General features: G+C 44.4%; 1 protein-coding gene across 2 annotated transcripts in view; it reads left to right on the forward strand.

Annotated features, from left to right (window-relative positions):
* CDH13 (cadherin 13) overlaps window positions 1–15880 on the forward strand; it is a 1016104-nt gene that overhangs the window by 448094 nt on the left and 552130 nt on the right. For both annotated transcript variants that reach the window (NM_001035277.2, XM_059876634.1), the window contains exon 4: window positions 8746–8862. In NM_001035277.2, the coding sequence (NP_001030354.1) occupies window positions 8746–8862 (117 nt within the window). The remainder of the gene's footprint in view (window positions 1–8745; window positions 8863–15880) is intronic.

The raw sequence follows: 15880 nt of genomic DNA on the forward strand, positions 1-15880 counted from the left end.
GTAAAGAACTCTCTCCAGGCACAGCCTGGACCGGGCAGGCCCTGGGGTCAGAGAGGCCTGGGTTCCCATCTCTCACTCAAGCCCTCAGAGACTTTAGAGTCTCTTGTGTCTTTGAATGTCAGGAAAATAGGCATGGTGGTTCTGCCTGCAAGCTGTTGAAGGGATTGAATGAGGTAATGTCACAGTGTGCCAAGGACAGTGCTGTGCATGGCAGCTATTCACTCAGTGGTGGTGTTTCCTTTGGCAGACTCAAGGGTCTGCCAAGATGCCAAGCATATCTTAGGATTAGAAAGATAAGAAAAAAACAGGCTATGACCTTCAGACTTGTGTCCAGAACCCAAGCATCAAACTCTTCAAAACAATCGTTCTCAGGACCCTTCAACTGTTATAGCCATGCGTTCTGGGAAACAAACTCACTCAGAAGGACAATGCAGATAGTGGAGTGCAATTTATTACACTGGCGGGCCCAAGGCAGAGTCTCCTCTTAGCCAAGGACCCCGACCAGTATTTGTGAAAATCTTTGATACCCCATGTATACGTATCTGAACCCACCACCCCAATTTCCTTGAGACTTACATAAAACAAAGGAAGGGTAAATACAATCACAATAACCCCATTATTCAAGTGTTACCAAGTGTTAGGTGTTCAAACAGTTAATAATCAATAAGCCTGCGGTTACACTTCGAGAGATACAGAAAGAATTTATGACCTGTCCAGAGGCAGGGGTGATTAGAGTATGTTTTCTCTTAGGCGATGAGTAGCCTGGGTGTGATCTTCAAGATTCCCCTGTCCAGAGGGGGTCCTATCCTTCTACTGTAGTTTCCATAGGCACTAAGCAGAGTCCAGAGTCCATTGGAGAGGTGGCCGAGCATGATCAGCATGAACAGGCCTAAGACGGGGTCCAGGCCCTACGAATTCCTTCTTCACAACCAGACACGGAATTCAGACCCAAAGCATGAAACCAGTCAAGGCTTTTCGCTGCCCCGGAAGCACATCCTACCTTCTCTTCAGGATCAACAGAACTGTCCACCCTCGGGTGGTGCTGACACACACACGAGTCTGCTGGTGCTGCCCCGCCTCCACCCCTGCTTCAGCCAGAGCACTGCTTCCAGCTTCTGCAATGCTTTGCCCTGTTAAAATAGCTTCTCCTAGCACGTAATTTTGCCCCAAATTTACCAAGTAGGAGAGAGAACAAAGCCAGTGGCTTGTGGCTTCTTTACAAAGTTGTTGCTATTTTCCCCTCTCATTTATAACCTAAATGCTGAGACAGGATCTGGGAGGGTAGAGGGAGGGGGTGGGGACATACGTCTTTTCTGGCCACTGTCTGTCCCTCGGGGTGCTGGCCCATGAAGGCCCTCTGACACGTAGCAAGACAGGTCCAAGCTGCTGTCTGGCCTGGGTTTAGTGTGAAGAAAGCAGGGCCATGTCTCTCAAACAACACCACTTTCTTGGAATGGCTCATGGAAGACTTTCCAGCCTTCAGCTGGGTGTGTGGGAGGGAGCAATGACAGCCAAAACACGGAGCGCAGTGCCCGCGGTTCAGTGCCAGTCTGTCCCCTTCATGTCTGGAGCACCAGCCCAGTTAGTCTCTGCTCTGGACAGCTTGGCTTGACGGGGTCCTGGGTGGGTTCCCTGGGGACAAGCCTTGTGACTCAGGTCTGCGTGGAGAAGCTTCACTGCGGAGGGGTGTCTGCATCCACACAGAGATGAGGGCAGCGGCAGGGCAGTGGGAGGAGCGGAACCGAGGAGTGAGGACGCAGTTACAGGGAGGCTCAGCCAGCCTGGGGCCGGTGGGAGGCTAGATGCTGTGGGCGTGCTCCCACCGGAGGCCAGGGAATGGGTTCTACATATGACTTACCAAAACGGCGTCCCTTCCTGCCGCACGATCTTCACATCAGTTAGAAATGGAAATGGAGTCCGTGAAAACACACCGTGATTCCCTTGTATGAAATGTCCTGAGAAGCAAACGTATACAGACAGAAAGTAGATTCACTGGTTGCCAGCAGCTGGGACGCAGAACAGGGGAGTGAGTGAGCACACGGGAGAAGGCTGATGGAAGTGTTCTAAAATTAGTTTGTGATGATTGCACAACTTTGTAAACTTCCTGATAATTATTGCATTGCACCCTTATGATGGGTGACTGTAAACGTATGTAAATTGTACTCGGATAATATTAATATATTAAACATATTGTGGGGAGGAAGGAGGCAGAGGGGTTCCAGCCAGGTAGAGTTGAACCTGACTCTCCTTTCCCCAAATTAAAGCTCAGATTTGCATTTTAGGGGGAATTTCATTATGCTGTGAAGACGTTCGAAAAAGAAAGAAATTCAACAAACAAACATTTCTTTACTTTATCCCTTAAAACCTGTTTCTCACATAGAAGCCAGCATGAAATGTGTGTGTGTCTATTTTAATTGTAAGTGGGCTCATGTCATTCTCCAGCTTAAATCCTTCCCACATAAACAAATAAAAACACCTTCGCATGACTCATGTTTCGTGCAGAGTTAAAGCCTCAGTCCGCTCAATTGTCTGCATAGCTGGCCATCCAGGATCCGGATTCCCTTTACCAGCTCCTTGGCCTGTCTCCTCTGCTCCCCCAGGCCATGGGCTGCCTCCCTGCAGCTCACAAGTGCCAGCATCTGTTCCTGCTACTGGCAGTCCCTGTGCCCACATAGCATCTTCCTTCCTTCATCCTGCAAGCCCACCTTCCCAGTGGCCCCTTCCCCACTAGACGGTCAGCTCCACACCTCTGCACACTCAGCCCTTTCTGCCTGTCTGTCCTCCTGGACCATGCTCACTGTCTGTCTCCTCCCTCCAGAATGAGAGGGCACGAGGGCAAGGAACTTCTCTCTCTTCTGCGCTGCACTATCCCAGATGCTGAGAATTACTCCTACAAGGGAAGCAAGGGATCCATAGAGAGTTTTTGAGGAAATGAATGAATATAAATCTACTCTTCCTCCCCTTGTTAATTCTTCAACCTTCTTCCCTTGGCCTCCACCTTCCCCTCTGTTCCCTGGCCCCTCCCCTGTCCATCACAGTTGTGGGGACCTCCCCTTTATTTCCAAGGTGCTCTTTGGGACTGTGTGATGTGATGCTCCCAGGTAGCATGAAACTTGCTTTTAATGCACTGCCAGTTTCTCCCGAGATGGAGAAGTAGGGAGGGAAGCAAATGAGACTGTAAACCCTACCTAATGCCCTACGACAGAGAGACACAGGCCTGGATCAGCCCATGGGAGACAAAGGATGTTTATGTCAGGGTGACAATCCCCTGTAATAGAAGGTAACATGAGGGAGCCTCCCCGAGGACACAGCTCTGCCCCTTTGACTTACACAAGATTGGACGAGGCTGCTGTAGGCCTCCAGCCATTCCAGGCTCAAAGACCGGACGGATCGTTGGTCACTGACTGCAGGGTTATAGGGAGGGTCCCATGGGAGGCACATGGGTAGTCTCTCACTTTCCTTTGTATGCCCCGTGTGTGTGTGTGTGTGTGTATGACACTGTCTGATGGATTCTGAATGTGTGTGAACATGTGCATGAGTGTTTGTGTTTGGGGAAAGCGAACTTTGATGTCAGTGTGCGTGTGCCTGGTGGTCTGGAAATCTGGAAGTGGCTGCATGTCTGCAAGTGTCTCTTTAAGGTCTGGCACAAGGCCACACGCAGCTGACTTACTCACACCTAAAAGGTGCTGAGCGCCTCTCTCCACCTCCTCACCTCCACAGTCCAGCATGAATAAGACCATCCTTCACATTGTGTTGTTCTTTAGAGAGTGCAGACCACCTCCGAGTGCCGTTTCTCATTTCATCCTGATAACCAAGAACACAGGCGCATTATACTCGTTTACAGATGAGAAACCCCCCTTAACCCCCCTGAGGCTGATTTCGCTCCTGACGCGCTCACTTCCCTCCTCCCTCGGGCATGCGCCTCCCCCTGGGGTCACCTCCGTCCTGTGTCTTCATGCGCCCAGCGCTGTGGCTGCCTTCCTCTCAGTCCATCATACTTCCTGGTCTTCCCTTGTACTGGCCAACTTCTTCCCGTTTCTTTCCTTTCCATCCATACCAAAATCCTTGCTTCCTCTGACACTGGACCCAGTTTAACACTGTTAAAAGTTGCTCCTCCTAAAGTCATCAGTTACCTGCTCATCCTCAAACCCAGCAGCCCTCTTACAGTATTCAGCCTGTTGGAGGGGAGGTCTGCGTTGTGTAACACGGCCTTGCACTCCCTCTTTTTCCAACTAGCCTTTCTGTGGCCTTTGCTGGCCTTTTAGAGACCCGCTGGATGATTGAGTGCCTCCCTTTTCCCTCTCCACATGATCTGGAGAGTGTCAGCTTCTCCTTCACATCTAACCACTCTCGTTCGTGAGCGACTGTGACATTTCTCGTCCTCATTCATCCTTCCCTCCTGAATGCAACTGTTGATGTTTATACAGCCTCTAGGAATCTATGTTGGGTACCCTCAAAGTCAACAAGTCACCAGTACCCAGCATCTGTGCCCAGAGCTGCCTTCCCCCCCCCCCCCCCGCCTTATCCTCTATCTTGTGTTGGCTGACATAAAAAAACGAGGCACAGCCCAAAAGTGGAGAGGTATGCTTTGTATGGTGGATATTCTTAGGACTTCAAGCCCAGGAGACAGCATCTCATGTAAAGGCTGAGAAAACTGTTCGGAGGGAAGCCAGGATATAGAGGAGTTTTTGCAACAGCACCAGATAGCTAGAACAAAAGGTTGCTGTTAATAAAAGAAAACTAGACATCTCGAGTTGAGGAATTTAGTGCTTTTCTATGTATGAGAACATGCATAGAAGTGGGCTTACTGAAATCATCCCTTTGAAATGCGCCTCAGCCACTGGGGGCCCGTGTCCTGCGTTTTCTCACCCTGAGTTTTACTCATGCTGTGCATCCAAGTGACTGCGATATGCTGGCTAGATCCTTTGTTTCCTGATATAGCAGGCAGTGTTTTGCTCTTCACTTGGCAATGGCAGCACCAGAAGACAGGGAGTTACAACAGCCTCTTCTTTACCCTAGTGTTCTCTTCTTTCCCACGCCTCTGTCTCTTCTTCCATAAGCATCTCTTGAATTAGTCACATACTTTTAAACTTCACTGCTTCTATCTTGTCTTTCCTTGAGGTTATGGTCACATCGTGGTGCATTCAAAGGCTTCATACAATGGATTGACAAATACAAACACACACAAGTCTAGATATGCCCGTGGTATCTTGCTGCTGCTGCTGCTGCTGCTAAGTTGCTTCAGTCATGTCCGACTCTGTGTGACCCCATAGACAGCAGCCCACCAGGCTCCCCGTCCCTGGGATTCTCCAGGCAAGAACACTGGAGTGGGTTGCCATTTCCTTCTCCAATGCATGAAAGTGAAAAGTCAAAGTGAAGTCGCTCAGTCTTGTCCAACTCTTAGCAACCTCGTAGACTGCAGCCTACCAGGCTCCTCCGTCCATGGGATTCTCCAGGCAAGAGTACTGGAGTGGGGTGCCATTGCCTTCTCCGATGGTATCTGGATTGTCAGTCAAATCAGATGCTATGGCTCCTCCATGGTCCCAGTCACAGAGAATCACTTGGCTTCAGAGCACACAGACAAAAACTCATTAGCACAGACCTGACCAAGGGTGAACATTTGTCAACAAACACATAGTTAATAGATATATGCATAAATCACAAACAAAGACAGATAGATATATGCATAAATCACAAAGACAGAGGTGAAACCACAGTCGTGGACCAGTTTTGTTTTGTTGTTGCAGTCCCTGCCATTGTAAGGCAAATAAGTTAAGAGTTGGAAGAAAAAGGATGCTCTGCGTACCACGGTGGGCTCAGAAAGTCCAGCGCACATGGACGCTTCTCTATAATCAGTGGGTCACTCCCCCATCCCTCCCTTCCAGAAGCTGTTTCCTAACATGAGACTCAGAGCCTCCTGCTTCTCTTCAAAGGCACTTTAGGCCCAGGGGTCCACACCATTATTACTACCAAGCTTCAAGGATGTGAGAGTTGAGGAAATGGACTGGCAGCTGTGGGCTTCAGTAGCTGGTGGGCTGGGAGGACACCAGAGGTAGGAATGGGGACTTAGGAACTGGACCACTCTGGTCACCCAGCAGGACAAAAGTACCACCCATTCACAGGCTCACAAACACAAATGAGTTCTTTATGGTAAACAAGGGAAGGTTTGTTGCTGACAGTGAGTATGCTTTTCATTACTTTAGATACATTTTCACATATTGTCATAATGGAAACTTACTTTTGCTCTATTATAGAGCAGAATCACTAATCCCCTACATTTGCATGAGACTTTAAATCTTTTCCAACTGCTTTCCTAGGCTTTCTTTCATATGAACCTCAAGATTTTTTATTGTAAATAAGAGTCATATATTGCACATATTTTGCATTATTTTACATGTTTCCTGTTCTTTGCCTATTCCCTAATAAGCCAACAGAATCTTTATAGGTGTTATATATCAATGTTTTATGAATATAATCCAGTTTGTTGTTCCTTGTCTTCTCAGTGTCCCATTCTCTTTCTTCTCTGCTGTTTTCTGCATGATTGGATTGGATTAGTTAGTTAGTTGGTGTGTCAGTTAGGTTTTTGTTGTGTTAACCCTTCTGAGTCTTTTTGCTGTCTTTTATGTACGCATGTTCCAGTTTTCTGTCTTTGCTTGTATATTGAGTCTTTGATCATCTTAGAAATCAAGCAGTCTTTTATTTGGACTTATTCACTGAGGTTTTGAATATCATTCTTCTATGTTCAGTACAGCTTATATAAATTAGAGGGCAACCAATACAGTATTCTATATTTTCCTACACATGTTACTTACATATTCTATCTGCTGGCTAGGTGAATTGGAGCAATTTATATAACCTCTTGGAACTTGACATTCCTCATTGGTTAGGGAGGACTAAGAGTTACTTGAGAAGTTTATTACAAATATCCGCAAAGTCACATGTAAAGTGCTAGCACACGTTCCAACACATATATAACCGACTGTTGTTATGAGAGTGGTTTGTGGTTGTGATTGTGGAAGCAATCAAATGACGATCACAGTGGTTAGCACACGTCTTCACAACTGTCTAACGGTGACCACCTAGGAGCGTCTCCTGCCGATGGACCCAAATTTAACCCTGTCCTGAAAGTGAGCATTCAGGCGGTTTGCCATTTTTGCTCTTTATAAACGTCTCACTAAACATCTTCCTGCTTTCAGTTTGTTATTTTTCCTCTTTTGAATTTAGCATTTGGATGTATTCCTAGGAGTGAAATCAGAGAGTAGATAGAGTGTATAGAGTATAACGTGAGGGGATATGTACATTTGTAAGGTTCTTGATAAATAAATACTGCCTGATTACTTTCTGTAAGAATAACATCAGCTTATACTCCAAACAAAATCAAGAGAAAGACTTTATAGAAGCTTTCATAGCTTTGCTGGTCTTGTTTCCTATTTGACTTTTCTTATATAGAGTTTCCTTTAAAACGATTACACATGTGTGTGTGTATACTTATGTGTATATATATCACTGTCATATGATATAATACATGTAGATGCACACACATTTTATGGAGCATGGGTCAGTGATGGTATTTAAATATCATTTGCCACATGATTTTTATAGAAACTACTATACGAAGTTTGAGGTGCTTACTTTCGGTACTAACTCAGATGCTTACTTTTAGTTATAGCCCTATAACACCCGTCTAGCCTTTTCTTATCTCTCTTTCAATAAGAGGAAACTTTACACCCACCTAAGTTTCCAGCTCAAATTTTATAACATCATTGGTCTCAATGTTTATTTTTATGTTTTCCTATTTTTTATGAGAAGCCACACGAGTAGTGTATTTAAAACAATGACACAGGTTCCTTTTTTGCAGCCGTTTATTTAAAAGGTGAGTTACAGATAGGCCAGAAATCCTCACAGTATTGTTCCAGTGATTGAAATTCGGGACATACTGTGTGGGGTGTGAGTTCCAGAAGTAGACCCACTAATAAAAACAAATGGCCTTTGAAAGAACATTGACTAAGATTCTCCATAATGCCAGACATAGTTTGGATGTTGAGATCGTTCTTCCTTCCTTTTCAATTGTGAATTCGAGGATCACACAGTTCGCCATGAGAAGAGTCACTTTTGTATCCAGCAAAAGTTCGGTGGGTTAGTGACCAAGCAAGTAATCTCCTCACTTGGCAGGTTAAGAAAGGGAATACACAGCACTGCTGCTGCTGCTGCTAAGTCGCTTCAGTCGTGTCCAACTCTGTGCGACCCCATAGACAGCAGCCCACCAGGCTCCCCCATCCCTGGGATTCTCCAGGCAAGAACACTGGAGTGGGTTGCCATTTCCTTCTCCAATGCATGAAAGTGAAAGTGAAGTCGCTAAGTCGTGTCCGACTCTTAGCGACCCCATGGACTGCAGCCTACCAGGCTCCTCTGTCCATGGGATTTTCCAGGGAAGAGTTCTGGAGTGGGGTGCCATTGCCTTCTCCACACAGCACTGAAGTATATATAAATCAAGACTGACATTGTGAATAGAATGATTCAGAAGATGGGATTAAATAGCTTAATGATAGTTATTGTGAATCACAATGTCAGCTTTAGTATAATTCTAATGATGTACTTGCTAACTCTAATGAGGTTTGATAGAATAAAATTAACAATGTCCAAACAGCTGTATGCTTTCACAACAAAGGAGCCATATCTCAGAGCAGACTGATACATCTTCTCTGTGGGGGATTTTAGTCAATTGATTTGTTTTTTCTCTTTTAGGATATATTTAAATTTGCAAGAACTTCTCCTGTCCCAAGACAAAAGAGGTCCATTGTGGTATCTCCCATTTTAATTCCAGAGAATCAGAGACAACCTTTCCCGAGAGATGTTGGCAAGGTAAGTCAGACAAAGACAAATGCCAAAGCATGTTTTTATTATGAGATGAGCATACACGAGGCAAACTGACTCTGGCTTAACAACCAGGAGGAATTGGCCTCAGTTCCTCTATAGTCAGAGGCCAAAGGGTTTTGCCAAGAAAAGAATGTCAAAAGGTCATGAAAAAGGGATTTTTTTAAAAAAAGTAACACCTTTGAATGTCATGATTTGAAGATCAACATGGTAGATAAAGATGCAATAGTTGTGACATGAAGGTGTCATTGGTTAAGAAATAGACTCACTGCTTTTGTATACAATGTCCAGGCCATGAGCCAGATAAGTCCCCTTAGTATAGCAGTATGATGATATGTGTCATTTTATTTGGATCCTAGTTTTCAAATGTGTAGGTCCAGGAACACCCTTGGGGCAACTCTCTAAAAACAAAATCACATCAAAGCAATTAAACCACACTAACCAGATCTAGCAAGCACCACTGAATGAATCAGAGCAACCACTTTTCCATGAAGAAATATTTACTGCTAAATAGGCAGAAATACTGATGTTGCCTGGTCAACACACCCTCTCCCCTCAGGAAAACCGACACGGAGAATCGAATTTTAACCAGTTCATATTTTTCAGGGACCTTGGAATTGGAACAGTGGTGGTTAGTCGAGTGGATGATCTGAGTGGCTGGTGCTGTTGGATTGTTTATCTATTTGTTGAAAAAAAGTGATATGGGGGTGGGAAAGAATGAGGTGTATCTGAGAAGATATGTCTGGTTGGCTGCAATGTAGTAAGCAAGGAGACGAGTCATACATGTTGAAGTCAGAGAAGCTGGCCTGGCATGTGGGCCTTGGAGATTATGCTCACGAGTAGGGTTTTCATTGTGCCTGCAGCTGGAAACCACTGGAAGCTCTCCTAGATATGCGTGCATCTGTATGTTTGATCCCTCTGGCTGCCTTGTACGGAATGATCTGTGGGAGCAGGATGTAGGGAGGAGTGGACACAAAGAAACAGCCAAGAAGAAGGTTTTATAGTGACCTACGCAAGAAGTTGGGGTGACTTGAATTATTAGAAATCTATTTCTATTGTAAACTAGAAGCATGAATAATTCAATATCCTGATAATAACCATGCTTATGATTTGAACTATCACTGTGCCAAATATGTCTTTCTTTAAGCAAAATCTTGCCAGGTTTCCAGGATATGATGCAAAGGGAAGCAGAGCCGTTGCAAGTGGAGAGTGATAGGGCTGGTGAGCGCTGACCCTTTGGGCAGCACAAGCCTCTGTGGTGGCCTTTGTGAGATTTCCCTGAAGCCAAGGGGCCAGAGTCCTCAAATCTTCAAGTTTCTGCCCCCAGAAAGTTTGAGACACAAGTTTCACCTTCGTTCTGCAGGTTTTCTTCATGTACACTTAGTATTTTCAGCCCGTGCTGTGGCGGGATGGGAGAGCAGGCACGTCGAGCGAGCAGCCAGGTGCTGCTGGTGCTGCTGGGCCGTAGCTCTTGAAGGCTAAACCAGTCCTGCTTCAAGAGCTGTGGACCGCAACTCAGCATCACCTGGCCGCTTGCTCAACGGCATTTTCTCCCATCCCGCCACAGCACCATGGAACCGGAAACTCTTGGGATGGAGCCAGAAACCTGTTTTTTTTCTTGCCTTCCAAGTGATTCAGTTATGCACACTCAGGTTTATAGAGGTCCAGTCTAAAACCCTTTCTCCTCCTCTGCCTACCACTATACTGTAATACTTTCAGTAGTGGAATTTCAGTTAGTTTATTATAGCATTAAATAGTTTACAAGGGTGAATTTTCACATCTCAGTTGTCTGAAAACGTGGTTGTTCTGGCACAATTATTACTAACACCACCTATCCCCTTAAACCTGTCCAACTTTAGACAATAAATTTTTTGTGGCCATCCTAAAGCTTCAACCCCATACATTAATCCTTCTGAGTATATTTAGGGAGTTTTCACAAGACCCTTTCTTTGAGATCAATAAATATGTAGCTAAGGACATTCTTCTGCATGGTTTCTTACTTATTACAGCCTCAAAACACTATTTGTTTTTCTAGCCACAGACGTCTCTCCTCAGCCCCTATGTTTCTGCCCACGTGGGCTTTCAACCTGGATTCTCTACAAACAACAGCTTTTCCAAGTGCCGTAGTCTAGGAACACCGTAATGGTGTGAAAGCCTCCCAAACCTCCAGATGGCTTTTACACAATAACTGCACTGCCTTGCAAAAATTATGTGTTTGTCCACGCTTCTTAGGCCTTTGAAAGAACGTATTTTTCTCTGTGTCTGCTTGTTTTTATTCATTCCTCTTAGTCTTTTCTTTGTATCTTGTATCATATCCTAATCAGTTCCACCAACAGCTGATGAGCAAGGCTCTGTCGAACTGTGGGAGGGTGTGGGAGTCTTCACAAATACGGGGCAGGCTGGGAGAAGGGGAAGGAGACGGGAGAGGCTAGGCTCTGGCCTCCACACATCACCGCTCCCATCTACCCAAACTCTACAAGTCAGGCAGCTCTAACTTTATAAATACAATATATCAGATTTTAGTGTAGAATACCATATGAAGAAGAGATTCTGTGGGCATAAAGTATAAAGACAGTTGTCTTACTCTGGGTTCCCTCAGACAAGAATTCAAATGCAAAAAAAAAAGAATTCAAATGCAAGTCTTTTCTGTACCAGTAATACTGGTAATAACCTCCCAGGTGGCTCAACGGTAAGAGAATCCACCTGCCAAGCAGGAAACATGGGTTTGATCCCTGGATTGGGAAGATCCCCTGGAGAAATACATGGCGACCCACCCTGGTATTCTTGCCTGGGAAATCCCATGGACAGAGGACCTGGCAGGCTACCGTCCTTGGAGTTGCAGAAGTTGGACGCGACTTAGTGACTAAACAGCAACAACGGCAGCAATACAGATAAGGGAGTGCAGGAGTGAAGCGGGTGAGGGAAGGCAGGCGATTGAGAGCAGCCCGTGGAGAGGCCTGTTTGCCTCTGTGGTGGACTGGACTGTAGTCCCATGGAGAAAGGCTAGGAAACCATGTCAAGCACACTCTCAGGGTCATCCTGGCTGTGAGGGAGGCAGCTGGGTATTTATATAACAACCCTATCAGTCTGGTTGAGGGCTGCTCCCAAAGGTGTAAATCCCTCAGCACCTCTGCTGTGCCCTGTGCCCTGCGCCAATGGGCTTCTGAAACCTGGAGGAGAGCCTTTAGGCATCGCAGCAGCTGGAAGTCCGCTGGCGTGCACTGAAGAGGTGGGGTCCAAGGTGCCGTCCAAGGGACAAGGACTGGGCACTGATGAATTCTGCTCCGTCACTGAACTTGCCGTAAACGCTTCTGCTTTGCAGGCTAGGTTTTCTCTCTTTGTCTCGTCCCCTGATTCCAGCTCATTTCTCAACTAACTTTCTTATGCCCCATGCCTCTGAAGCCACTGCACTTGCCCCTCTCCACTAATGAGTACTTGCTACATACCAGGAGCTAAAACCTCTAAAATTCAACCCAATTCATATCAACAGGTCTATATTCCACATCTGCTATTTACAAGGCACTGTGCACAAGGCTGCTAATGTAATGGCAAATGCAACAGAGTCCTTGATCTCACAGGATTAGAGATGAGTAGAAAAAAGTCATCACAAATTCTTTGTCACAGTAGAGTGTAATCACTTTTCATCTATTGTGTTGAATTTTCATTAAAAAAAAAAAAAAAACATGAGGGTCATCCTCCAAGGTGCCAAACGAGGCTCTGAATATGCTGTGACCTGTCTGAGATTCAGTCACTTCAGTCACTCAGTCGTGTCCGACTCTGTGCGACCCCATGGACTGCAGCATGTCAGGCTTCCCTGTCCATCACCAACTCCTGGAGCTTGCTCATTTGGCACCCTGAAGGATGACCTGTCCGTAGTCACACACTTAATGGCAGAGGCAGGCTCTGTGCCAGCTCTTGGACATTTCACAGTCTATGCTCTTAACCAGTGAGCTCACGGCTACTCAGTGCAATCATATCCTTGCTGAGAATTACTTTCTTTAAAATATCATTAAAACTAACCTTAATTCCTTGAAATGTACCAGAAAATGAGATGATTAGAGGGCTGGGTCAATAGATAGATATACGACAAAGCAAGTAGAGGAAAATGTTAACGGTGGACTCCAGGCGAGGAGCACAGTTGATCACTGCGAACGTCTTTCAACTTTCTATGTGTTTGGAAATGTCATACTATAGTGTTGGGAAACATTAAGTTTAACTAAATATAAATTATTACAAAAGGAACAAGAGCTGGCATATTGACACAAAAGTACTGGTCTTACAATTCAAGAGAATGAATGGAGACCAAAGAGATGTCTCTCTACTTTCTTTTTTGTCATATTTTAATCACGGTCTGAATTTCTTTAAAGAAAGAAGGTCCATACTTTAAAGGGTAATAATGAAAGTAAGGTGCTGCAGCAAATTAGCCCCCTGTGGCAGATTTTTCACAGCTGGAGGCTGGGCCATGTAGCATTGTATTTACAGAAAGGGTATGCAGGCAGCTGTAAGTATTAGGCAAAGTTTTGAAATATGCACGTTTTTATCTACCTGCCAAATCATTAATTAGTTGATAATTTAGCTAAATTATTAAAATGTGGGGGCTTATTTTCCATTATAACTCCCAATGTTTGTGGGAAAACAAGGTTAAAAATCCTGGTTGTGAATATACTTTCTCAAGCCTGTGAGTCCCTTCCCATTTTTGAAGTCTAGACAGCAAGTAGAATCTGAGAGTATATGTCCTAGAGAGAAATATGTAGTTCCCAACATATGCTTTTTTTTCCCTCCCCCTTCATTGTGTGACTGTTTCAAAATTGGGCCATAAATAAGTTCTCAGTTTTACCAATTTTCCCTGATAAATATTTGATTGCGTCCCTAGAGATTTTTGAGTTCTTGGGCCCGATTGATTGAGAGCAGGGGACTTTAAATCTGCGAGGCAGCAAGGAGTTCTTTGGGAGACGTATTTTATTCTGCTTTATATTAAGGTTGAAAGACAAGTCATTTATGAAATGCCTATTAGAGATTCTACTTTCATCACAAACCCTTTTCATCAAAACCAATGAAAGTACATTTTACTGAAAATCCTTTTTTTATATCCCCTATAAATTGGTAGAATGGGCCTTTAGAAGGACATCTTTAACCCATGATGGAAGAAATATGTAATGGGACCATGTGCTCTTCGTAAAGGGAATCAACATAGATCATTAGACCAAATGATGAAAACCACTCAACCAGGACCCTGCTTTGATTGTGTCATGAATGTAAGTCACACATGAGGACAATTTACAGCAGCTCCTAAATATTTCTCATAGTTCTGGATGTGTGGTTGGTTAGCAGTCCCCCCACATCCAGGTACTCTCTTATGCCCACCTGTGCAAAAAGGTGCCAAGGAGTCTTACAGTCTTGGAATTGAATTTGTTTCACTCAATTTAATAGTCTTTGCAGCACTTTGAGAACTCATGCGTGTCAAGTTGCATCCCTAGCAGTTGCACCAGAATGCTGATAATTAGACCTGTCTTCATTGAGCCCTGCTCCAGCTCATCTTCTTACTAACCTGTAGACTTAGGATGTTTTGCTCCATCCCATGGCCTGATTTGTTTTATATAATCACCACCCGCCTTATAAAATCCATCATTTCACATCTTTTATTCAAGTCTAACTAATATCTCATCTTAGAAATTTACATCTGTTTAATTTCCCCATTTTAAAACAAGTAGCAGTTTTATTCAGTAACTAAAAGTTTTTATTGATTTTTGTATCAGTTCAATTCAGTCGCTCAGTTGTGTCCAACTCTTTGCAACCCCATGGACTGCAGCACACCAGGCTTCCCTGTCCATCAACTCCCGAAGATTACTCAAACTCGTGTCCATCAATTTGGTGATGCCATCCAACCATCTCATCCTCTGTTGTCCCCTTCCCCTCCCACCTTCAATCTTTCCCAGCATCAGGGTCTTTTCAAATGAGTCAGTTCTTCACATTAGGTGGCCAAAGTATTGAAGTTTCAGTTTCATCATCAGTCCTTTCAATGAATATTCAAGACTGATTTCCTTTAGGATTGACTGGTTGGATCTCCTTGCAGTCCAAGGGACTCTCAAGAGTCTTCTCCAACACCACAGTTCAAAGGCATTAATCCTTCGGCAATCAGCTTTCTTTATAGTCCAACTCTCACATCCATACATGACTGCAGGAAAAACTATAGCTTTAACTAGACGGACCTTTGTTGGCAAAGTAATATCTCTGCTTTTTAATATGCTTTCTTAGGTTGGTCATAGCTTTTCTTCCAAGGAGCAAGCATCTTTTAATTTCATGGCTGCAGTCACCATCTGCAGTGATTTTGGAGTCCAAAAAAATAAAGTCTGTCACTGTTTCCATTGTTTCCCCATCTATTCCCATGAAGTGATGGGACCAGATGCCACGATCTTAGTTTTCTGAATGTTAAGTTTTAAGCCAACTTTTTCACTCTCCTCTTTCACTTTCATCAAGAGTCTTTAGTTTTTCTTCACTTTCTGCCATAAGGGTGGTGTCATCTGCATATCTAAAGTTATTGATGTTTCTCCCGGCAATCTTGATTCCAGCTTGGCTTCATCCAGCCTGGCATTTTGTATGATATACTCTGCATGTAAGTTAAATACGCTGGGTACAATATACAGCCTTGACATACTCCTTTCCCGATTTGGAACCAGTCTGTTGTTCCATGTCCAATTCTAACTGTTGCTTCTTGACCTGTTTACAGATTTCTCAGGAGGCAGATTTCTCAGAGATGGTAATCCCATCTCTTTAAGAATTTTCCATATTTTGGTGTGGTCCACACACTCAAAGGCTTTGGTGTAGTCAATAAAGCAGACATTTTTCTGGAACTCTCTTGCTTTTTCTATGATCCAGCAGATGTTGGCAATTTGAGCTCTGGTTCCTCTGCCTTTTCTAAATCCATTTTGAATATCTGGAAGTTCATGGTTCATGTACTGTTGAAGCCTGGCTTGGAGAATTTTGAGCATTACTTTGCCAGGATATG

This window comes from Bos taurus, chromosome 18 (assembly GCF_002263795.3).
Source record: "Bos taurus isolate L1 Dominette 01449 registration number 42190680 breed Hereford chromosome 18, ARS-UCD2.0, whole genome shotgun sequence".
In the NCBI taxonomy this organism is placed as follows: domain Eukaryota; kingdom Metazoa; phylum Chordata; class Mammalia; order Artiodactyla; family Bovidae; genus Bos; species Bos taurus.